The sequence below is a fragment of the Manduca sexta genome, chromosome 12 (assembly GCF_014839805.1).
Source record: "Manduca sexta isolate Smith_Timp_Sample1 chromosome 12, JHU_Msex_v1.0, whole genome shotgun sequence".
Lineage (NCBI taxonomy): Eukaryota > Metazoa > Arthropoda > Insecta > Lepidoptera > Sphingidae > Manduca > Manduca sexta.
In genome coordinates this window covers 5,284,830-5,311,266 of record NC_051126.1, presented here as the reverse complement: position 1 = coordinate 5,311,266, position 26,437 = coordinate 5,284,830, and the positions used below count along the sequence as shown (strand labels likewise).

The 26,437-nt window shown below is 32.9% G+C and overlaps 1 protein-coding gene across 1 annotated transcript; it reads right to left on the bottom strand.

Annotated features, from left to right (window-relative positions):
- Positions 1–58: 58 nt before the first annotated feature.
- On the bottom strand, positions 59–26,194 carry LOC115443597 (extracellular serine/threonine protein CG31145). The gene is made up of 10 exons (XM_030169060.1): positions 25,986–26,194; positions 14,929–15,177; positions 10,235–10,359; positions 8,907–8,985; positions 5,157–5,249; positions 3,420–3,663; positions 3,050–3,130; positions 2,548–2,660; positions 2,011–2,151; positions 59–1,572 (listed from the first exon to the last, which is right to left on the bottom strand). Exons 1-10 carry the CDS (start codon positions 26,192–26,194, stop codon positions 1,383–1,385), a joined length of 1,524 nt encoding a protein of 507 aa, XP_030024920.1. The 3' UTR covers positions 59–1,382.
- Positions 26,195–26,437: the final 243 nt, after the last annotated feature.

Sequence of the window (26,437 nt, the reverse complement as noted above, 5' to 3'; positions counted from 1 at the left end):
TATTTTTTTTTTCTTTTCAATCGTGTGATTTATAATTGTAAGGAATGAAACACCATTATATAATTATTATTAACTTTTTAATTTTATAAACAATCAACAGAAACACGCAAACTATCACACACTCTCTATACAACTTTTATACATTATATTATTTTTAGGTAGGTACGTCTTTGGCAAGTCGACTCTAGTTGTAAAGTTTTAGATCCCATAGTTAGCAGCTATACTAAAAGATCATAATTTAATGCCGAATCTGTAAAGGCTTTTCAATATTCACTTATTCCTAAAACATTAATCAAATGATTTTATTTTCGCTCATTTAAATGAAACCTTAACGTCAAAAACATTAATCTAAAATAAATATAAGTTAACTAAGAGACTGCCAGCTTTATGATTATTAGATTCAAAATAACTAAGACATTTAATCAAGTTAAAAGCGAAGCCACAAGTAAAGCCACCAAGCCAAAATCCATTTCATAATTTCATGAAAGTGACTGTTCACTTAAACATTACAAAAACAGTAGTTAAATGACAAGTGAAGACTGAAATTCAAACTTACTAAGATCAACAATTTGCAGTAATGTTGCTAATCGTATCGTCAAATTATGTTAGCTTATATTAAGTAGTTATACTAAAAATGCTAAGCAAGAGAATTGCATTACAAATGCTAGCCTCAAAATCCCAGTAAACTTAAATATTAAATGGGTACACGATGTCAAAAAATTATCACACAATGCAGAGCTTTTTTATGATATGTTTTTTCTTGAGCTCTTAGCCATGGTAACGAATTTCACAACAAAGATAGTAAATACAAAAGATAAGCTTATATTTAATCTTACACTTAAAACTAAAGCAAACTGCAATTAATATGTACAGTATCATTGCACTTTCTTTAACGATATAAGTCTCATCAGATACAAACACTATTTCAACAAAATGTTTAAATTATTCAAAATATACAGACAGTACATACATCTACAAAAATATTCAATTCATCAATACTGTTACAATTTATGTTTCCAAATAAACTGATTTCAATTTAATAAAGCGATTCGCGTTAGTTACTATGATATTTGGCATATATTATAGAGTTGGAATGCTTCTATATATGAAGTGTACCCCACGTTCATTTGGACATTCTTTGGCACGAAAACCTTACGTCTAATAGTCTTGAACGGAACCAAAGACAGGATTTTGCATTGATTATATTCCCTTAAACTACATACATATATCTTAAGTCACGGATTATGAGAGAGTTCGACTAGCAAGTCAAAAATTCACTAATTGCACCGTCGTCTATGTCTTCCGTACAATCACGTATCACATTTAAATCACCAGCTCTTGTACCTTTTTCTATAAGTCTCATCACATATCCGCCCGAACCGTCATACGAAATCATTCACTTCGTTTTGTAGTGGATTGTTTGCTTTTTCAATGCATTTCCTTACAGCGTCAAGAACGGTCACAATTCGCCTGTCAATGGCTGCCAGATGTGGTTCCCAAAGAATTGGAGAGACGGGATCAGCTTTCATAGTTTCGCGTAAGGTTTTTGATAATGGAACACCATTATGAAATCTGCAAATTAAGCATTCTATGTTAGAAATTATAATACAGGGATATTCCAGAGAGGAACATTTCGAGTAAGAGATGTACTCTGCTATTACAAACTGCAATGCAGCCCCAATTAAAGTTGCATTTATTAATTAGATTTCACAATCTGTTTCACTAAGTAAGCTAATAACAGGATTACACGTGCCGTTTCAATTTTTAATATTAAGCCAAAAGTACTTAATTTTCGTATTAAACTGGAATTATAAATCGCATTCAGGTTAGTGTACGTACAGTATCCGCATTGATTATCACAAATTCTATTAATATTCTGGATTCCGATATTCTGATTTAGGGAACTGCTGCCGAAAATATTATGGTCAAATGGAATAATTCTACTATTGAACTGAAATTCAAATCTTGACAGCTGATAAAAATTTACATATTTAATACTCATATGCTTACTTGAGCAGTGTAGCGAGCGTGGTGTGCCTGACGAGGCAGCACTGTAACAACGGCGCTAGGATGCTCAGCTCATCGTGGAAGGCTTTGCCAAACGCACGGCCTTGGTCCAAGTGCAGGGTGAAGGTGTCGTTGCCGAACATTCTATAAAAATATTAGTGAATCAACCTACTAGTTGTTAATGAATTTGCCTCGACAAAAACGGTTAATTATTTTCTATATTAACTTTGTTAAATTACTTGAGAAGAATATGCCACTCGCCTTATGGTAAGCTTTAAGACCGCCCATATACACTAGCAACAGCAAACACGAGAGACCTACCACTAATAAACCGTAACTACCGTCCATTTGAAAAATTCGCCGATTACAATATTTATCTCTTAATTATTATGTTGTAAATAATGAACGAAATCATGATATTGGGAGAATAAATACCAACTCATATGGAACTCCGCTTATTAAAGCCATACTAAACGTTCCAGGAAGATGTTAAAATTAAGTCAATTATAGTCGATTAAAGTGTCATCAATTACAACGTACTTGATGGTCTCGTAATGGTGTCTGTCCATGTTTCCTGTGAGGAAGTCGAATATGGACATGTCCATGAGGTCCAGGAGACGCCGCCCGGAGTCGTACGGCGGGGTGGTCCGCACCTACAATCAAAACGTTAATTAGGTTACATTAACGATTATCTAAGGTGTCGCGCAGACGTTGTTAACCGACAATTGGTGTAATGCTGTCTGTTTTATGTTTGAAGCATTTCGAGGTAACAATTTATGTTCGAGGGTTAAATCTTACATAATAAGTGGATAGTAATTATATATTGAATCAAAAAAGAATCGATTTTTTACATTATCTTCCGATTACAATCGAAGATAGTCTCATATTACAACACTAATAAAGAATAATAAAAGACTGTTCGAATCAGCATTACATAGTAGGAACAATAAAATATGACAAAGCAAATCTCATAACAATTAAAGGCAACGATGTGAGCGTAGAATTAGTCGCTGCGTTTGTAGGTCAAGTGCGAAATGATTACCGTATCACAATAATCGGACTGTATCTCCCATTGTGCTTTTCGACGTTTGTGGTACGATCTTCTCCAAGGATGTCGCCACACCTGGAAACGTTTTACTGTTAGATGTCTATACAATGGCTAAACGACATTGTATAAATCTTTTCTCTCATGACGTCACATGGTAAGTATTTATGGAGGCAGGCAATAGATTAGTATTGCATGACGTGTTCGCCTGCAATTATGTAGAATACTGTGTATAATATTTAACTTGTATTATGTCATTTTGGTGATACTAAAGTAAATAAATATATGTTTTTTAATAACCTCTAATCACACTACCATAAACAAACAATAACAGTTCTTTACAAAATATAATATAACAAACACAAACCTTCCGCTCGGCTATATCAGACGAAGGCAGGAACGCAGCAAAACTTCCTTCCAGCATGTCAGGGTTGCCGCAGATAGCGTGACCGGTGTCGCAGTAATACGAACACTTTCCGTGGAAGCAGAAGTTGTTCGCCGGCGATACGAAGAAGGTCTTCAGGATGTCTCCCTCGGTAACGTCGTAGATCTCTGTCGTCATATTAAGGACGCGGCCCACGACCGGCATGGCGCGACGGAAACCCAGTATCCTGGATTGAAGTCGTTTAGTTAATCATTTCTTCCTGTCTGTTCGGATGCAGTTTTGCGTGTAGTTCTAAATAGTTTTGTAAACACTATTGAAAATGAATTTAGAAGGGACTTTGTAGCGAAACTCGATAATTAATTAAATAATAATTGCGTTTTATTCAGTAGTAAAATATCAATATTTAACTGAATAATTAAATGAAATTATCTTACAAGTGATCATTCATTTTTATTCTAAGTAGGTATATAAAATATTTATACACTGCATTAAAGATATTATTATGAAAGACCTTTTAAATTTTCAAACGCTAACTTTCAACTAGGAGAAATGCCTAGTCATTCTTACATTCCTTTTGTGTGATTCAGACAGGTGAGTCAATATGTTGTACATACTTCTCAAAGGGGCATCAAAAATTCAGTTGTTATAACATAAAAGTTTAGTTCCCGAAATTTATCTTATCTACACTCTTTATGCTCATTCCTTATCGTTAACTAAATAGTGATTTAGTAAGTACATGTTTTACATTAGTTTATTGTGTAATACGTATTTATATTACACTTCCGTGCTACTTATAAAGGCTAACACTACATAAAAACAATTTAGGCGGTCTTAAAAAATAAAATACATATGTAGATTAATTATTAGGATCAGATTTGTAATTGAATTATATCTATTTCTTAACGGAGACAAAATAAGTTTGACAGCCAATTGTATAATGATTTCTTATGTTTACGCGAATGTTCGACATTGAAATAAAAACTATTTAACGGATTTTATCGCGGTTTTTTTTATATTATTATTTTCTCCCGACGTTTCGAAGACTTTGCAGCCTTCATGGTCACGGGGAGACTGAGGTGTTGTTCATCCGTAAAGTCAAAGTTACAATATCTACCTACATTTTTCAAATATACAACTTTGAATGAACAACACCTCAGTCCCCCCCGTGACCATGAAGGCTGCAAAGTCTTCGAAACGTCGGGAGAAAATAATAATATAAAAAACCGCGATAAAATCCGTTAAATAGTTTTTATTTCAAAGCCAATTGTATCTCACAATTGATATTCATTAAGCCATAAGTAACAGAATCTTATTGTAAACACTCAATATACGGAGCGATATAGTCGTGAAATAACGACCAAGTTCCTTAAATAAAGATAAAAAAAATACTCAATATGGTTTAAGTACATAGCAAGTTCTTATTTACAATTTTTGACTTGATTCTTAATTTTTTTTCCTTTGAAACCTCAAATACATTTTAAATTACTGAAAAGAGTTAAAATCAATGCAATTCTTAATTCCAAAAATGTTCGTGTTTCTATATTCGATATGGTATGTATTTCTAGAAAATTCTTAACATTACATAGTTTTTCGCTGTTTTCTTACCTTAGTTATTGTCTAGCGCCTATCACTGGTTTCCTTTGTTTTGCATATCAACAAAGATAACTATGTACACTTGACACAGAATGAAATAAAAAAATATGAAGATAAATATCTCACCTGTCCAAATGAAATGCTGCTATTTCAGCATTATGACGTTCATAATCGGAGAAGTAGAAATGATTTGGCAATGTTTGAGTTTCTCGACTAAACCTGTGAAGAAAATATTATTATGATATCACACATATTTTATATTAATAGATCATTTGAAAGATCCGTCATACCAAATGTTATGTAAAAAAAATATCATTTTAGTCCGAATAATGATTCCCATGTAGAAACGATTAAAAATATTCGACAATATTTCTCTTAAGAACTTTATATCATTCCTAATAACACCTCTAAACTTCTCTTTAAAAATCAGTTAACACAAAGCAGAAAGGTTCCTTTTGATGAACATTTTAGTGTAAAGATAGAGCACGATCTTGGCTCGAGACCCACGTTAGCGGCAATCTGTCCCATCAGTAATCGATATAACAGCGACTATGAACCACAAGATAAAAACTACACAAACGATTAAAATATCAATGGCATTGATAAATTAATCGATTAGACAAGTAAAAATTGTTATATACCCGAATGCTTCTGAAGCGATAAGTAGCTGAATACTAGTTTATCCATGTTTTCATCTTCGATACATATCGGATTAGAGATGTTAACTCCAGATAAGAGATAAAAAACTAGGTAGCCCTATATCAATTCTATTGACTAATTAAAAGTCATGTTTCAATTCTAAGGTACTGTACTGTACTTTAAAAAGGTAAAACGTGAACTTGAGTCATATTTCTTAGTTCATGTTCCAACAGAAAATTGAAAACGGGAATAAATCCATTACTGGGGTATCAAATAACGGCTCCGATAAAGACCCATGTCGCTTAAAATTTATAACACCGAAAAATGTACCCAATAGAGGAGACATAATTGTTTGATGAGTTCAATTGAATTTAAAAGCAAATAGATAAGACCCTGGTTGTTATCTGAATAGAAATGGGAATAGGACGGTTAAAAATAAAAGTAGTATTTATGGACATTAAACGACAAATAATGATAGTCGGTAAAATGATAAATAATCACACGGCTTGAAAGCACTTTGTTAATGATTCCGTATTTATAACCAATACGTTACTGAAATAGCTTTAAAGAATAATAGTTTTATAAGGATTCCACAACATGCCCACTCTCCAAAGTCAGGGTCTTTGAATGGTGGATACTATTCAGCCCGATTAGTAATATTTCTCATTACCAATAGTCGTTTTCGTGATGCAGACGGAAGGACGTAAATTAAAAGCTCTAGCATTCTTTTGGATAAGGTAATGGTAACAAAAAAGGCTTGGTATTAGAATCGATAGAGCGCTGACCGGTAGATTGATACTCGTATTTACTTAACTTGAGTTATTCATTTTGACGCACTGAAAATGCTCCAACAAGTTCGTTTATTAAACAGAGTCTATGTGATGAACTAACAGAAAGAACTGCGGGTTTTTTCAAACAAAAATCTGACAAAACCCATCTGCCGTGATGACAAAATATTCAAGCATATTTCCTCTAAGAACAAAAAACCCTACGAAACTTGTAGGATGCTACAAGGCCAACAGCAAAATGGCAATGTTAATTTTGAAATGCATAACGAAAATGTATTGCTAGTGGCGATTATAACCATACTATAACCATTTGACAATATATTTCTAAACAATTTCAACGTGGGGTACCACATAAAGCCATAGGAATAAATGCCTTTATGCTAATAAACTACAGTCCACACATATGACCGAGCACTAAATTTCTATTGTCTAATGAGTCAGATATGGGTGCTTTATCAATTTGTCGGAAACTAAACGATTAAAGTGCCTCTTAAATCGTGAATCTGGTTAGATAGGCGCTATTCCGGTAACGTAGTGCACCGAGCGGCTTCCGATTTATTGTCCTCGACAAGAGTCGCACGATATCACGTATTTAAAACGTTACGTGAGAAAAACTTTTATGGGAATGCTTTTTGGTATTTTAATTGCGTTTTAAGTGTTATAGAAGATTTGCTAGAACATTGCTTGGTGATAAATGGGTAAGTTAGATGTATGTATTAAGTACAGATTTAAGTTAGGCTTGGTTTATTTTTATTTTATTATTGATTCCAAGTCACGACATTAAATATATATTGGGGTCTTTGACGTAAGAAATCAGAATATGCTTAATTTAAATAATATAAGGGATTTCTAACTGACATAAATAAATTTGTTATTATTACCACTAATAATAATTACTAATACTATAAATTACTTGAGATCAAAACAAAGCACAAATATTACAACTGGCTTATTATCTAAAACCCATTCCACACGGAACAAGGACATAACTACAAATATAAAACAATGGACACATCTATAAAACAAGGTAGTAGTTTCATCAGGACAAATTGTATATTTCCACCCAATAACCTTAACTTGCATGTACAAGGTGATAAAACTCGCGTAGAGAAGGGTGACTATCGACTGCTCGCTAATTTATCGCCCCCGAGAGATTCGCGCGAGATCTGTAAGGTCCCCTTGATATGTCGCCGGGATAACCCCTCGAGTCTATAATTTCACTAGAAAAATCTACTTGGATACTCCGTGGTTAACTTTGTAAGATTTAAAACTACCAACTGGCGACAGATTTTAATTGAAATTGAGAGAAAATGTTTTATTTCAACAGACAAAATTGAAAATATTTGATGGTTTTGGATTGGTTAGACATTTGAAATAATTCCTCTAACAATTAAGACGTGCAAAAAAATCTTCAATGATACTGATGAACAATGATATTTTTATTCTTATAAAGCTTATTCTCAAGAGATGGGTCTCGTATTTTACATGAATACAATACTGTTAAAACGAGACCGAAGTGCTAAGATGTCTGACACTCAAAATTCAACTCCAACGGGAGTATCACGATACTCCCCAGAGTGAATTTTTGGAGGCCTCGTCACAATTCTTTGACATGACAAAAATTGTACTCGAAAGCATTTTAGAATATTATACGAGAATAGTATTGAAAGAAGCTAGTAATATTGTTGCGAGGTATGTTTATTTAATACAAGAATTCTCTCCAACAATATTTCCCCAAAAGCAAAACACGTAAGAACTTAGGAAAACGGGTACTTTGTCGTATTGAATGGAACACACAATCAAGTTCCAACAATAGTACGAAACTAACTGAACTTAAGAAAACTACTCCTGTAGTACTTGTTGAGAACAGTGTGGGCAAGCCGCTAAGCCGATCGTGCGAAAGAACGTTCTCGAAGTTTTGTGAATAGAACAGACGCACAACACTCTCGAGGTGACAGCCGAGTTGGAACTCCTTTAGGACTATGCACGGTCACTCCAAACTACACTTCAACCAAAACTTATTGATGTTGAATAAAAGTTCTGATACTGGATTGGACAACGGATAACAAACGACCAATATTTAATGGTCTCATCTTCTAACTTCTTTAGTTTTTATATAACTAACGTTAGTATAAGATTATTAATCATAATGTATTAAAACAAAAACACACACACATCACGCCTGTATCCCCGCAGGCGTAAGCAGAGGTTCAACTAGGTAATCTACTCTTCGCCTGTGTGTTCCATTATATGATAGGATTAGAACCTATCGCCGTATGGGACACAATTTCTAAACTCCGGACTGATAGAGTAGTAATACTCAATATCATTTTGCTCCACCCGGGATGTCAATCTGTCGTCGTATCACGCACGCATTACAACTTCGCCACCGAGGCAGTCGTAACAATGTATTTCAGTTACTATTATTACTATATTTTTGTAATCTTACCTCATTGGCTTGAACAAAGCTTGCACTCCATTTGGGTAATCGATGATAAGTTTCAACTGGGTCCCACCCTCTTTTTGCTCTGTCAAAATCAATGCAAATGGTTAGACTGAATTGTCTGCATCATTTAAATACATTAACGCAGCCTTCGGAGCGGCAATTTGGTTGACATTAGAATGTTGTCTAACGCAATAATCAACCTGTATCTATGCTACTAGAACTAAATGTATCAATCAGATAGTATACGATAAAGTCGGATCAACAATGAAATCCATTTAAGTGGTTTAAATATTTAAGTCCAATTTGAAGTAAAGGGCGAGATTGTTGTGGCACAATTGTCCGTCGGACCGCTAACCCCGCAACTGATTGCAGACCCGACTTCATCTAATATACATACACCTACCTGCTTAAAGCCTTTGCATATAGCTATAAAATAGAGGCTCATTATCAAAAATAATTGGTTTTCCGATATAACTATTACATGGAAGGTAACTTCTAATATTGTTTAAGGATTGTTATATACGGCCCAGAAGGAAGAAATGTTATTTTTATGTGGTAATATTGAAAACAGGGGAATTAAGGGGGATTTTGGATGTAATTTTTTTGTTATAATATTACAGAAAATAATTAATTTACTGAACTTTACATATAAAATAACAGTTAAATGTCTGACATATATGTCACAACTTAGCACTAGACATGTCAACAGTTAGCAAGTTAATGTCAAAAATAAATACAACTCCAAAATAAATAAATTGACTTAGGTGATGAAATATGACTTGATCTAGATTTTATGCATAATATAATTCAAATAAACGTAAGTGCAGGTATCGAAATAATAAGTCGACATTTGATTCAAATTGGAATAAGCAATGAACGTCCAGCCAAATGGAGTGGGCGGCCTAAAGGTTGTCTAATAGTAATTGCTTTTGTTAGCCCGATCAACGGTACAGCTTTGAATATTTTATAGTTCCACATACTTAAATTGAGATCGGGGTTTTAAATAGACTTGTGGTCACTGAAATTGATTTACGGTACGATCACGAAATACCAATGTTAGTTTACAATCTAACATTGGTATTTCGTGATCGGACTTTGACTTTGCAGTATTATTTGAATAACAATTGGAAATTTTTATGAGACAGCAGTATCGCGAAATTGGTGAATATTGTTATTTTAACCAATGATATTAGCAGGTCGCCATCATTGTGTTGAATGGCAAGGGATATGTATTTCCTGTCAATCTTAATATTCTATTTGGAAACCACATTATTTACCATCAGGTGCAGTTAATATAAAAAAAGGTTTAGAACTTTTAAGTAATGACATACCTGCATGGAGCACAGGCAGTGTAGCCATATCCTTCAGCACTGCATCAACTAGTGGTTCACCATCTTCGTACAGTTCGTGTTGAGCTATCTTCAGTTGGAACTTTTCCAAGTTCGATGCATTAACGCTACAACAAAAAATAATGTAGAATTTTTTTTTGGTATATAGATTTCCAGTTTATTATTTTATTATTCACCTGGAATAAATATGGGTTATGATGTTTTAAGTTTTATTGTGTGTCTCCCTAATTGCTAAATTATCTCATATTTGAAATATTGTAAGCAAATGTGAGGGCGTGGTAGGGTTATCGCTCCGTCCTTTTCTTACTCACACAGCGTTATGGCCGGTAATTAATGTAATTTGACAGCTTCCCTTTCCACCGAATTTCAAAGTTTTATAATTTATTTATAATTGCGTGGATTTTGAAAATTCTTTTTCTGATACATTTTGGATGAAATACTTACATTATTGACAAATGTATTAAAAAAAAGTCGTCAATTAACCTATTGCCTTTCTAAACTAATAAAATCACGACACATGTTTATCTTCTAAAACTGCAATAAAAATATTTACATAATATACTAATAAAGCTATAAATAAATACTTGTACATCTTTTGATATTTTCAAGAAATGTGAATACCAAGTTTACGTTGATAAATATGTTAATTTGATAGGTGATTTGCAGAAGGTTTGTTCCAAATAGGTAGTTGAAAGTATCCCAAAACAAAAAATAAACATATTTCTAAAGATAAAAACAAAACAAGGAATAAACCTATGTCTTAAGATTACTTAAATAGTGTCTAAAAATGTATAGTTCACTCTATCAGAGTATGATTTCCTAATCAGGCATACTTTGCTGTTGCATATCCAGTTAATATTTTTTAAAACTGAATCTTTATTTAGGTTACATAAGATAAGCCAGAAAACACCATGATTTCCTCTAAATCACAGCCATTTAAACCAACTTATGAATTAAAATAACCGTTATTAATATTATTTAATAAACTATTAGTTTTGTGTGTAAAAACATTGTCAACTTACGTTTTTGATGAATCAAATTTATAAAACAACCCGGAAGTTTAACAAAATCATGCGTAAATTTATTTAAGTGATAATAAGACTTGAGTAAATTGCAGACAATATTTGTTTGATTATTGTAATAAAGATAATTAAAGGTATTCATATCAGACATCTTATATTTTCAAACGAAAACCCCATTTGAAGAGGAAAGTGATTAATTAAAAGAGAGCGCGCCTTTGAAGGTTACAATTGGAACTACTGAACAGATCCTAAAAATTCATGCAGTGATTGAAAACTGCACTGTGCCCGAATAACATAAGCCATACGATTATAATATTATTTTAATTATAAAGTAAAAACTTTGTACTCATTTTTAAGAAAGGGACGCGAACGGAGAAATATGAAATTTGCAACAGTTAAAGTTTATATGCAGAAGGTATACACACCGTTAACGGTTATGTGGAGTATAATATAACTTGTATTTTTTTTTGGTAAGCAGTAATAAATTTACATAAACTGGGATTAGTTTTATTAAAACAACAATAGAACGCGCCTAATCGCTGAAATTCCCATCCTTTTTTTATATTTTTTTATTAATTTTTAAAACTTTATTGTTACCCTTTCAATTTCACTTCTATTGGCACATTTACAATGTAAGGTCATATAAAACACTGTTGAGACAAATAACCACTAAGCAACGTAACAAAAATGCTACCTCAATTTTTACAGCTAATGGCGATTAATTAAATTATATGTCTAGCATATGCATTTATTTTAATAATTCATGGATGAAGTCAAGTTATGTTCAAGGCCGTTTTTAAATGTTAATAAATGGAGTGAATGATAAGTAACTAAATGTAAGTTGTTTTTCAACTAGGATCATAAAAGTAATGACATAGAATTTATTGTAAACTAGGTGTTACACGTGGCTTCTCTCGCGTCAATAGATAAAAGTCTCACTGTCCTTTTGTGGCAAATTTTGTCAAAATCTTTGTAGTGGTTTTTTGCTTTTACTCCTAACAAAAATCAAAACGTCTTCGCAAACTTTTGCCTCTTTAATAATATTATTATCTCTTTTACATTAAGAATTAGAAAATATTTATAGAATGTCGTGATTGTAAAACACTTACGTAATATAATATGGAACTTATAATATGGAATTTAGGTTAGTGCAAACAAGTTTATTCAAACTGTGTTACATTTATTTATTAACCTATTTGATAATTTTAATGTATTCTATTATAATTATTATAACAAAGGATCATTTGCCGCTAGAGCAAGGAGGCGTTGGTATGAAGTGATTAGTAATTCAAAATTCTGAGTTGTGTTGCATACAAATAGCAGTCTATGAGACGTGGCTTACAACAAGGATCCTTCGACTTGCTTGTCTGACTTAATTTTATAAAAAAATATTTAATTGCCAGTATTATTGAAAATGTTCATATTTATTATCTCATGATTAACAGAAATAACTAGTTAAGTAACCAGTGGTGGCTAGTAATTTTAAAAATTGTTTTGACGGTATTTAATTGACTTAAAAATCAAGCAGGTTACTTATCGAAGACAAGTATTTTTGAAATTTATAAATACCTTCATTTTATACTGCGTATTAACTGCTAGTATAAGAGAATAGTGAATATACCTTATATAAAGTTATAAGTAGAAAACTGAGCAATAAATTTTGTTTCGTTAGTCGTAACGAAACAATGCATAAATTTGAACCAATAATTACGTCGGTTCGTTCTACAAGATCACAAATTTGCAAGAATTGAAGGAAGTGTATAAAACTGTACATACGATTGAATTTATAGACTATTATAATACCAATGCCTTTAGTCAGTCAATTTAATTATAAAGCTCGCTTTAATTTAAATTGTTATAATTTTATTATTGTATTCGTAATTAAAAGAAGAAATCTAGCTCTCTGCTTTGGAAAATAAGATGTAGTATGGCGAAAATATGTTAACATCATACGCAACTAATAAATTTAAATAAATTCAAGATTCCCGAAACCCCAAATTTCATCTACAATAACATTTAAAAGGCATCAATAGTCTCACCATCCGGCACACAACGTATCCATATCAAAATCAAGAAACCGATTATAACCTCGAAAACATAAGTTGTAGCTCACTTGAAATTTTTCGCACACGCCCCTAAACCTAGTCGTTAGCGTCAAGATTTACATGGTAGATTTTCCAATGGCGGCGTATTGGTTTTGGCTGCGTGGTACATACACGTGATTTGGATGCCACGGTGGGTGCGACACTCCAGGCGACACCGCGCGAGCCGATCTGAATACTAAAAAGCCTACGTATAACGTTCTCCATTTGTGCCATGCTCCGATAACCTGCATTTAGAAATCAACTGGCAACTTTTAAATTTATTGACTTACTTTTGTGTCCGTTTTGAATATTGGAATCTTTACTTTCGCCTTTAATAAAAAAGGGAAAAATTATTGAATTTAAGTCGGTTTGGATACTTAACGGCTTTGCGACGCTATTATACACAATTAAAACAAATTTAAAAGAGACCAATAATAATATTTTTATATTTGTTCGTAGCTATGGCATGTTTGCATGCACATATAAAATGTGTTAAAGACCTACACACCAGGCAAGGAAAGGGTGGTTTAATTTAAAAATTCCCACACGGATCTCATTGTTCATTTCTTTTTACATTCACGCGGAATTACAGCAATTTCGAAAAATGTAGCTAAATTTTTCATGTCGCCAACCCTTCTCTGTAAGAATACAGTTATGAAAGGTCCTGTCATATCGCGAGCGCCGTTTTAAGGAAACCATCATGCATTCATTCCATTTAGTTTTATTGTCGAAGACCCGCGCCTATCTCGCCGAGGCCCGTAACTGGATTTTAAATAAGATTCCTTGTAGGTCTTGTCAAATTTGCCTTTATACGAGATAAAGAAAGGTCGTGTGTTTCATATTATAGAATCAGACCGTTCTGAAAGTATGATATGATCCCTTTTTACGGTGTTGTATCAGAAATACCGTTGACATTGTTTGTGCCCCGTGCGACGTATATGGTAAGAAATGTGATATTATTTTCATTACTTCAGCCGTGTTCCTGAGAGATTTGGTCTAACATTTGCTTTGGAGAAATTACGTCAACCACCGGAGGCCGACCGCGACCTATGTGTTTGATTTTGATGCATACTTCAGTACGCTGCGGTAGCACTCGCGCTCTATGAAAAGGTATAGCTTACACGACGTGAACTAACACGCTACATGAAATATATTGTCCGCGAAATTCTGTGCAAAGTTTACGGCGACGGTTCCAAATAACGGAACACTTGGGCGGCCGCGATGTCCCTGTTATCAAACTTTAATTGCAGTAATAACGAAGTAACTAACAATTTAATTTGGCGACTCGCGCCTTGCTACATAAATCGTACTTGTAGATGTCAGCTGTCGGCAACTTAGAGAATTTTCCTCGTAATGTCCTTTTCGCGTCGTTTTTCGTAGAACATTTTAATTAATATTTCTTAACCAGCTGTATATTCTTGTTGTTTTATTTGTACCGACCGCGCATTATTCGTAATACCGTTTTAAAATATAAATAATTATGACTTTTTCTTTGAAAGACACCGATTTAACGACCGTTTAAAACTTTCTTTTTGATTTATTTATATTACTTTTTTTGTTTTATACCAACCTTGGTTCTAAGTCTTCCATTTCTCCTATAGTAGGGTTCTCTGGCCTTAATATGTTAAGATCTCTATGGGGTGGGATGACGACTGGGTTGTCTTCTGCCGTGCCTTGTAGTTGCGCGAAGATAATTTGTTGTAGGTCTTCGTACCGGTCGGTAGGGGGCGCCGGTGTCTTCGGCTCTACGTCGATACCAACACCGCTGGTTTCCGACGGCGCCGACTGCTCGTATTCTCGGGAACCGTTGCTGCCATTACTATTGAAAATAATTACATCAAAATACAGCCAATAAATCTGCATATGAATAAATTAAAACTATCATTATATAAACAAATTATATTTTCAATCAGACCTAACCAATTGGAAAGTAATTAGAGGAATTTCGTCACCGATAGTGATTTGGAGTATATTAAATTGCTTATTTTGCTATTTTTATTATTGGTCAGATCGTAAAAATCTTTTTGGTTTTTGGTAAAATATTATTCAATGAATAAAACATCCAATATTCGTATTTGTGGAAGAGCGCACCAATTACGATGTTGTTAAGATGTTTCTGTAAGCTCTTAACCACTTGCTTTTAGTCATTACAAAAACCACAATTAAATTGTGAAAACAAATACCGGCATTGTTGAAAATAATGATTTGTTTGAATTGTGATGGTTACAAGACGCGGTTTGTCCAATATTAAGTTTCGAAATCAAATAAATAACCCTTTCAAGTATCTGATATTATTTTTAACAAGATGTTACATGCGGTTCCACCCGCCTGAAAAACTTCTTGAGAAAATCCATTGTGTATTATAAGAAATGAAAGGTAATTTAAATGTTAATCAGTGGCGTAGTTATTGTAGAGCTAGTTCGTAGTGCACAGGGACTCCCTAAACCTTGACAAGTGACCTTGTGACCTTGATAAGTGCACTTTCAAAGTTAAACCGGAAGTCTGCTCCCACCAGGGTCCCCACATCGTACACACATTGGAACGAAGGTGCCTTTTTTTCTGCATCTCGGCCCTTAGATGCCTAAGTAAACCATTGACGTTCATCTAAGACTCTGTCTATCAGTATGCCAATTTTAAACCAAACCGTACAGCGGTTTCTGTGTTTACTTCTAACAAACATTCAAACGTCTTCACAAATTTTCGAATTTATCTAATCGGAATAGAAGACAGCCTCGGAACAAAGAATAATACAATATGTTAAATAGATGTGACAATATGTTATAATAACATAGATTTTTATTACTTAGTAAAATTTCACAACAAAAGATACACAATTCGAAAGCTGGTGTAATAAGTAATTGCTATAGCTGAGTAATTGTTTATATCTCTTTATTTTTTTTTTGTATCTATGTAAAAACGCCTATGCATATAAACATATTCAAGAAAACTCACCCCCGATGGCGAGTCTGAAAAACTAAGCCACCGGTGGTTAGGGATTCAAAGTGAGAAACCTCACAATGCATATCGTGTCCAGCAATAATGCCTTCTGCATCTAGTTCTTTACCTAACCGCCAATTGAAAGCTGCTGAAGATGTTGGTCGAGGCTTTGTGAAATCAACCCAGAGACAGAAACGACAATCGGGACAATGATTGTAGAGACCACATCCCACATGTCAACAACCTCGTGTGCCAAGTCTAAAAATATTTTTTTTTGTCCCTAATAAGGTTATGGCTATGCGGAATAGTGACATCAACAAGCACTGCCCGGAGCCATAATCGATCTACTTTCACAAAATCAGGCTTATTTGCAACAATAGTCCTGTTTGTGACAAAATATCGATCCTAGTACAGCCTTACATGAACATTTTCTAGAACTGATTGTAGTTATATACTGATAATATGGCGCTTCAGAAGTTACAAGACTAGAGAGCAATTTGTTGGTTTTGATCGATTATTAGAAAAATCTTTTGTATAATTCATTCATGGATCTAATGATGGCTGTGTAAGAGAAGGAAAGGTCATTAAATTATCTATGGGTCAGGCGGAGTCAACATCTCACTGTACTTGAGAAGATAAGATAAGAACTTATGGACACATAACAGACAGTTACCTACAGATAATGTAATATTGTATTGAAGTGACACTAATGTTAAAAATATCTTTTCAATATAATGACTTCTTATGTTTACGCGAAAGTTAGACATTAAATTAAAGTTAAACTATTTTTCTGATTTTATCGCGGTTTTATCTTTTCAATATATCTACTATTTATATTTTCGCACTTAAATTCCCCATCTCGTACGTATTAAGATCACGGATATTAATCTTTACTGTCTATTAAATAAATATATTTAATTCATTTTTTTTTTACATTGAATTGTCTAATTTTTTTTTACTGGTAAGACGACTTGCTGGAATAACGATTTTCCCGTATAAGATTATATTTTGAGATGTAGTTTTCGATTTTTTAGCTTATTAGACGACTTCCTGGATATCTATAATGTTTATACTCAATCTTGACATAGCTAAAGAGAAACAATCTGAAGACTTATCGTTTTATAAATATTTGCGTTTTACCTCTCTACGTTCATTTGGAAATAACTAAAACCAATTCGAAAGCAGAAAATTCATTCCCTATGCGTGCAGCGAAAAAAAAGTAGTAACATTGTTGTTACTCGTTAGAATCTTTACAAAACAAATATCATTATAAAATTAATTTAGTTTTATAATCTATCAAAAATCTTAATTGTAACAAAAGTCAAAATACCAATACAAGTACAAACAATAAACACAATAGGTACGTCTATTTAAAAACTATGTTACTATAATCTGAAAGGTCATATTAGTTAAGCAAACTAGCGAAACATTTACCTCTGACCATTCCTCAGACTTGTGCAGAAATAAAGACAGATTGACATTGCCACATACGTGTGGGCACACAAATTGCACTAGAATAAAATGTAATTTATTTTTTATGAAATAGCTCATGAATCACTAAGTGATCTCAATTGTTTTATAAACGTTGCGGTTAAATGATTTGTAATATATTTTTAGAAATCTCTATAAATACCTAGTTCGTTTGGCGACTATAAAAAATTTATACTGATATTATGTATAGATTGTTTTGATGAGTAATTTTATGTTAAATTGTTTTTCTTCCAACTATCTCTCTGATGGACACGTGTTTCACCACTTTTTTTCAATAATAACATACTCAATACGACAAGCGAACTAAATATAGGTACATAATTATTTATTTAAATTTGTATTTTGATTCGCGTATCGGTTTTTTAGTAATATTTTATTATTAAAGTGATGTTACATATTGCTTATCATCTTGTATTTTCCAGATATACGGGAATACCTCCATCAGATAAAACGTAGCGATTAAAATGCATGTCAACGGTATCATAATAGGTTATTTTTGCCTAATTAATTCCCGACACAATAGCTATAAAATATAGATCCATCGCCATCTCTATCCGTTTTTAAAAGTCGACAAATCCGAAAATTCATAAAATAAAGTAGACGTAGTACAAGTAACCTAAAACAGAACGTTACCAAATAAGAGATATAGTAATAAGAAAAAACTGCGTGTCGCGACATAAAATTTTGATAAAAATTACGAAATTCTGCGGAGGCCACGCTGAATGTAATTCTCTTAACATTTAGAGGACAATGTCATAATCGTGATATCTAAGGCTTGACACATAACAATAACTTTTAGTCGTACAATTGAAAGTTTTAGTTTACTAAAAATAGTCTATTAGTCTATATTGCATATTTATTTATATGCTCTATTCCTAGACTTAAAAACAAAGCTTCCTACGTAACTAAGGCACTCATTAGTTATTAATTTACGCAGTAACCAAACCTGCCACATTTTTTCTATTTTTATAGTCGTCCAACCGAGGTAGGCTTCATCAATTGTACAAAATTTTTACACGGTGTCGGGCCGTATTGTGTATTTGTGACATAATGTGTGAAACTAACGTAACTGCTAAGTAGGTATTTAGTTTGTGTTGTTCTTGCATCGTTCAGTCATAGGGCCACTTAGTTTTGGAAAGTTGATGGCATGTATTTTTCTAACGCAACTTGGTATCGGAACGTCATTTTTTATTTGCACGTGTTTGCGTAAACGCACATTTCATATCGTGCCTTCTTTGACAGTTATTTGTCTTATACTTTCATTATGAAATAAAATTCATCTAAGTTTAATAAATCTTGACTCAATTTATCTGATAGATGTTTTAATTATTCGATTCTAAAAGTATTTGACACAAAAAAGTGATAAATGATTAGTTAAATGATTACTAACGATGTTTGTTAGTGGAAAGGTTAATTCTAATTATCACTTAAATCTCACGCGAACTTAATTATTGTCAGAGAGAAACATTTCAAAACGCAAAATGATTATATTTCAATTTCATACGAACCATTACTTTGTTCCGTTTATAAGTTATTGATGTATATTTTGCTTTATCTATGCGATACGTCAAGGCGTACCTACTCGTATACTAATAATATGTAATTAAATAACTTTGTACGATGGTTATACCTGTCATTATCAATAGTCGACAATCAATGAACAAAACAATCGCAAACAACTTGTGTTTTCCCATGGCTGTCATTCGATGAGCTTTATCTTTTCTCTTCAATAGAAATACTCATGACCCATTCAGCTATAATCAGTCACTGTCAAATTGTGTCCACTTTGTTTACTAACAATTTGGATGTTATATGGCATTGTAAAATATTATATTATTTTTATATGATTTGAATTTAAATACTTTAGAAAAAAGTATTTTAAAAATAATAGGTTAGAATCGCTTCAATGTTGTCAAAATGATTTACGATATCATATTCGAACATGAGCACGTGTGGTTTTTAATCTCGAGATTTCATTTAGAACTAGTTTCCTACTAAAAATAAAACCATTTTTTTAAAGTCTTACCGAAAACAAATAGAAAAAAATAAATCGATGTATTAAATGCAAATATAACAATAAAGTTTTGATTTAAAGTAAAATACTCCGTCCTTCTTATAATATAAAACTATTTTTAAGCGGTGGTTAAAAGATGTTGAAAAAATTTAAAACAGTAGCGGGGAACAATTATTTTAGGACAATCTTTCTGTACCCCAGTACAACACTTCAAAACGCAAACGAAGATGTGCCAAAAAAAGTAAAATTCAACAGTAGTCTACCCCTGCGTAAAGTGTAAAGTGTCCACAAAATATAAGTTCCGTTTTACTTCACAAGTTTAAAGTGGGCAAGCAAAATTTTAGTTTCCATGTTTGTTGAATAAAAGGTAAAACAATTAAAGTAGCGAAAGAAGTTGAGAGCTAGTAAAAATAATATACTTTCTAACTATCACATATACTTTCTAATAGCTCAATCTTCCAACCTGCGAAAGATCAGTAATAACTAGGTAGGGCCTAGATGCCAATGACATTCCACAACAGCTTATTCTAGCTACGAAACTGAGTCATAATTGATGACGTCAATATAGTTACGTAAAATCACGACAATCTATCGTCATCCACATTTAAGAATAAAGTGTAAATTCTGATATGATTAATTCATAAGAATTGTAAGGTTGAGAGTATAATGAGCAAGGAGTGTTTACGACTGCGTTGTACGTCCTTTTTTTGTTTGCACTGTCGTGAAACAATACCGTCCAATTGTACACGCATTGTTCATAGTCAAAGTAGCGAACTCAGATTTCGTTTATTTAACATTCATATTTGCACAGGCGACGATGACAAATTAATTAATGTATTGTTCAACAACAAAAGGTAGTGACACTTTTAATGAAAGACGCTGGTCTCTTTTAATAAATGGATGCATTGACGCAGAAGTGAGGAAATGAGGGTGAGTTTACAGAGCGGTCTCTATGGAGTGCGCTCACATGTCATAGTTCGGAAATGAGGCTTATCTACTAAGGACTTCTTAGAATGCAAGCATGCAGATAGCCGTAGGCTGACTTCACTATAAATACAAATTAAAAAATAAAAACTATTAAAAAACGTATAAAGTGATTATTTTATTATGTGTTGTATATTTATGTCATATTATGGTCGATAAAGACTTTCAAACATAGTAACATATTTGCGAAATAATTATTTTCTAAGTCGTTATATTTGTAAAATATTATTCAGTTTCAGAATAAAACCCTGTAAATAATTATGTACAAAAAGCGTTACTCATAGATAGAATCCATAATTACTCAAACAAACCGATGACTAAAGATTGTGCGCACATATTTATCGACGAACAACTTGACAAGGCAAATAATTTTACTTAAACAAACCGTAGAAATGTAAATCTATTTTTGTTAATACTACACGGGGAAGCTGGGCCATGATTATTATATGTTCAAAGGTAAATCATTACGTACCACGCGTCTGCATATAAGGGCGAAATGACACGACAATCCGCCTCATGTTTGAGGATTATTATGAACCGTATTAACATGGAGGCATTTTACTGTCACATGGTAACGGTGTAACGGGTTTCAATTTAAATTATTCTATTGTTCGTGGAATTGTTTACATATTTGCGAATGTCGTACATTTGAGAAAAAAAATCGTTGTTATTATGGGTTTGTGTTTATGAAAATAGATGATATTTTTAATTAATATTACAAAATTAAGCAGCAACTGTTTCCAATTAATTGATATTATAAGATAATAGCATATCCACAATCGACAAAATTCGGTGTATAGCTAAATAAGCAGCGATAAATGTATCGATCATATGATATTCGCCACGGACAAGGCAGATAGTGCCGAAATTAGTTATTTTATCTACGTATGTTAAATGTTAAGATAACAGATAATTACCAAAACAAATTTAACGTTTGTTTGCTTTGCGATAATCTCTTAATGGCAGTGTTTAAGCAACATCTCGGTAACGAGAATAAATGTCGACTACATGAGAGCTACATTTTTTTTTCGGTTTTGCCTACGAATAACATTTCTAAAAGAAATTATTGCAAATGCGCAATTCTAACTCCTCTTTCAAGATATCCAATGTTTTCATTAAGATTTAAGCTCATTGATACCTTTTATGGAAATCAAATCTATCGATAGCCGATTAGCCGAACTTAGCAGACAGGCCTGTTTTGTATGTATAATAAATTATATTTTATTCTCCGATTAAGGTTGAAATATATGCTTAATGAATTTCTTAAATTAAGTACAGTAACCTTATCTTATCTTACTAATATTATAAATGCGAAAGTGTATGAAAAAGTTTGTAATTTTAGCTGTTTCTTGGAAGTAAATGCAGAAACAGACGATCGAATTTCAATGAAATTTAGCACAAGGGTATGCCATGTCCCTAGGCCATGTCCTAGACTTATACATAGGCTACTGTATATTCCCGCACACTTTTGCTCCCGTGTGAAACTTTGAATCATTTTCTTTAAATAGATGGCGTTGGTGTCATATTTCGTTACTGTAATTTAAGGACTTTTATAGAAGGAAAGACTTTTTACACGGATGAAGCCGCCTAGTCAATAATAAAAAAAAAATAGGTTAAACTACCAGACACCAGTAAGATACCTATGTTTACCCAGTTTCCTCTGGAATAAAAATGTCATGATAGCATTATTTACTTGTTTCTACTTATTTATACGAGATGTTTAATTAATTTTATAGTTGACATAGTGTGATATAAGCAGATACATTACTCATAGAATTAGGATAACTGGCGGGTAGGATCGAGGTAAAATATGTAAAAATTTGAAAATGTTGTCTTTAAATACCACAAAGTTTTTTTTTTATAATCTGAAATATTCTTCTGTTATCATTCGATAGCTTTATTGTTATTTTTTAATACACACACGTCTTAAAATATATGACTTCAAGGTTTTCAATTTAAAATAATGGATTTAAATATTGAAATGCAACTGTATTTTTTTTTAAATGAATACAATTCTTGTTATGGGAACAAAAGGGTAAAGCGCGGATCCAATATATTGTTTGCGTTGATTTCATTACGCACGTCGTATAAAAAGTTGCCCCCTGGCATTACGTATGAAGTCATCAGAAAATCTCACATACACGCACGTCTTTTATCCCCGAAGGGGTAGTCAGACTGGTGCACCCACTTTTCGCCGTATCTATTCTGATACGTACGGCGAAAAGTAGGCGCAGTATGGGATCATGGGATGGATCCCATGATGTGATTGGGAGGGGGGGGGGGGGGCAATCCTATCGCCATATAAGGTACAAATTGCGGACTCCGGGCGAGAGTAGAAAAGCCCAATATCATTGCCCGACCCGGGGATCGAACCCGAGACCTCAGCAAAACAATCGTATAATAAAACTACGCCAATAATCATCAGAAAATCATCATAGGAAATTCAAAAAAAAGATGACGATTTAATTATAGAACCAACATCGTGTAAGATCGAAGGAATATGTAAATATAGTAGTTTTTTAGTTTCAAAATTACTATTATTTTTTAAGAGCAAGGCTGTTTCATTCTAATAATATTGGGTATAATTTACATACACTCATAATTATTATAATGATAAATTGAAGTTTGTTTAATACTTACCTATTCATCAGCATGATTAAGTACGAAATGCGATTATAAATTGTTTAATAGAACGTTAATTGTTTTACCGGATTATTTCAATGGGCTTACACTTTAAAAAACAATAATTTATTACAAATTATCAAACATGTCCCGTTGCTCTTTACAATAAAGAAATAATACAAACCAATTCATATATATTATAATATGCTTACATATCACTCCTCCTACCTTTAAAAGACATAAGTAAATGTCGATCTTTTAGAGTTACAATATTTATTGTGAGCCGTAAAAATGATTTTATTAACAGTAGCTAAATGGTAGTCAATTGTTTCAAATCATTTTCACCCTGATTAATGGAGTTCAACGTATTGAGACCCATTCCCATCATTCTATCCAAATAAATCACAAGTGTGCATACGTCAAACGTTTGAGACAATTAGGTTTGACCGCTGGTGTCGCGGTATGATTTACATCATAAAAAAACAATAACTACGTTTCTGAAGTATTACTGAGATGATTTTCATCAAGAGGATTTATTCAGATTACATCTAAATAACTAAGCAGTTAGGTTTGACCGCTACTGTTGAGGTATTATTTACATACTTACAAAAAATGAATTTCTGAATTATTACTGAAATGATTTTCATCAAGAGGATTTTTTCAGATTACATCTAAATAACTAAGCAGTTATTAAATAATAAAAAAAAATCTGAAGTATTACCGAGATGCTCTTCATAAAGAGGATTTCTTCAGATTACATCTAAATAACCTTTGCTTTTATATATGTTTGTTTAATTACGTATTTTAACAGCAGTAAATGTTACTATAATTCATTTTTATCATTAGTAATATAAATGTATTCAGTTTTATTTTTCAATACTATTGTAACAAAAGATTGTGATGACGTTTCTTTTTGTATCACGTTACATTTGTTATGCAGTTGTCGTAATAGTTATGTTAATTTTATATTATAAATTAAATAAATTATAAAAGTGTTGATGAATAAATATTATATCGTAATTGTATTCTTTAAAGTAAGTAGACACGAGTCATGTTTTCTGCGAAAAAATCTACTTATACTCAGTTTATTTGTTAATTAACATGTATACAAATATTTATTTAATAATGAAATATAATATTAATATAAACATTCGTATGTAAGTATTTAATGTATAAGTAAATAAAATGTATTTTTATTTTTTGCCCACAATCACTTTTTAGTTTTACTATAGATAATATTATGTTCTTCCGAATAAATATGTAATCGTCTTATATTTTTCAAGCTTCATAAAAATATCCGTGCGCTATAGTAATCTTTGAAGTGATTACAGAAAATTTTCTAAAAGAAACGAATTAATCGAATCGAAACTTAATTTATTGATACCTGGTTTATTTGTTTTTATAGTACTCGCCAGTCATGACAATTATTTACAGAGTTAAATAGAATAGGTTAGTTCATTATCTACTTGCAAATACAAAAATTCCACTATATACGTATATTCACTTAGCTATATTTCAAACCAGCTTTTGCTCGTGGCTTAGCGAACGTGAACGAGTTTTTCGTTATAAAATATTTCTGCTGTATATTTACCGCTATAAAAAGTCTATGTATCTTAAAGGGCTAGGGTCATAAATTATCTCCACACCAAATTTCATCGAGATTCGTTCGGTAGTTTTTCAGTTTATTGCGTTCAGACAGACTAACAGACGGGGCAGAGGATTTTAATATTGTTTTTAAACTGATTATGTATGAATGCTTTTTCGGCTCTAATAAGTACCTTACAGTCTTATAATAATTTAAATCTTCCTATACATTGTACGTGAATGAGCCCAATATAGTTTTATCTATGTTGCAATGTTTTGTTTTTATTTTCCAATTGGCCTTCCTGATTTGAACTCTTCCAAGAAATTGCTAATATTTTAGAAGAATATCGATACCAACAAAATTGTATAATAGTAAGATAACGGAATAGAAGTAGTAGTTTGAAATGTTTGTTTCCATCGGGGAAAATAGCAATAATCGGAATACAAATATTGGTAGCAAATCTTATATACCTAACATATTACGTCCTTTACGATGACTGCCCAGTGCGTTATCTTCAAAGACGCTGTCAAACCAGTAAACACAGCGATAACGGTACCAGATAACAATAAAACTAATATAATATTCACAATATTCCAAAAAAAAATAATAGGCGTCTTGGATTGGTATTTCGCAAAATTACTTTGCAATAAAGAAAGAGATCCAGTTTGGCTTTGATACTGTTACATAGTTATCATGTTTAAATACCGGTCTAGTGATTAAACGAGTTGTTTAATTTTATTGTTAGTAGTTAGTAATATATTTATTTATGCAACTCCGATCCGTAGGGTCATTGTTGTTGTGATAAGATTACATACACGCCACGGAAAATACCTAATACTTTTCATACCTTATGTAAAAGAAAAATATTTTGCTGAGATAACGCACGTATAATAAACGTAGAGATATCTGAGATTCACAAGTATTAAGAAATATTACATACCTAACACTGATATTTGTCAAACACAACACAACAAATCACAAACACAACACCGACCTTTTCTGGAGGAATCGTTTCCGAAATTCGATGTACGCCGATCGTCCTTTATCCTCATCATCCCCGATCTTGACCCGTCCGTGGAGGGGTATCCTGTGTCCGGAGATGCCATAGTCCATCTGCAGGTCGACTACGATCATGAGCGTGAAGAGGATGAGGAAGGCGCTGATGGCGAGCGCCAAGCGTTCCTTGAGCTTCATGTTGAGCATGGTGCGCGCGTTGTGGCGGCGCGGCGCGTTGTCACTGCGCGCATGGCCGGCGGGCGTCGGCGTCGGCGAGCGTTTACAGTCGCGCGCGCACCTCACGCCGCACGCGCCGCGCCGCCCGCGCCACCGCGCCCGCGCCCACCCGCTTACGCTGTAAACAAAACTTACAGTTAGGGGGTGGCGAATGCTACGGAGTAGTAGGGGTGTTGCTCTACTACGCTGAACTGACTTTCGCTTCTGTTGCTC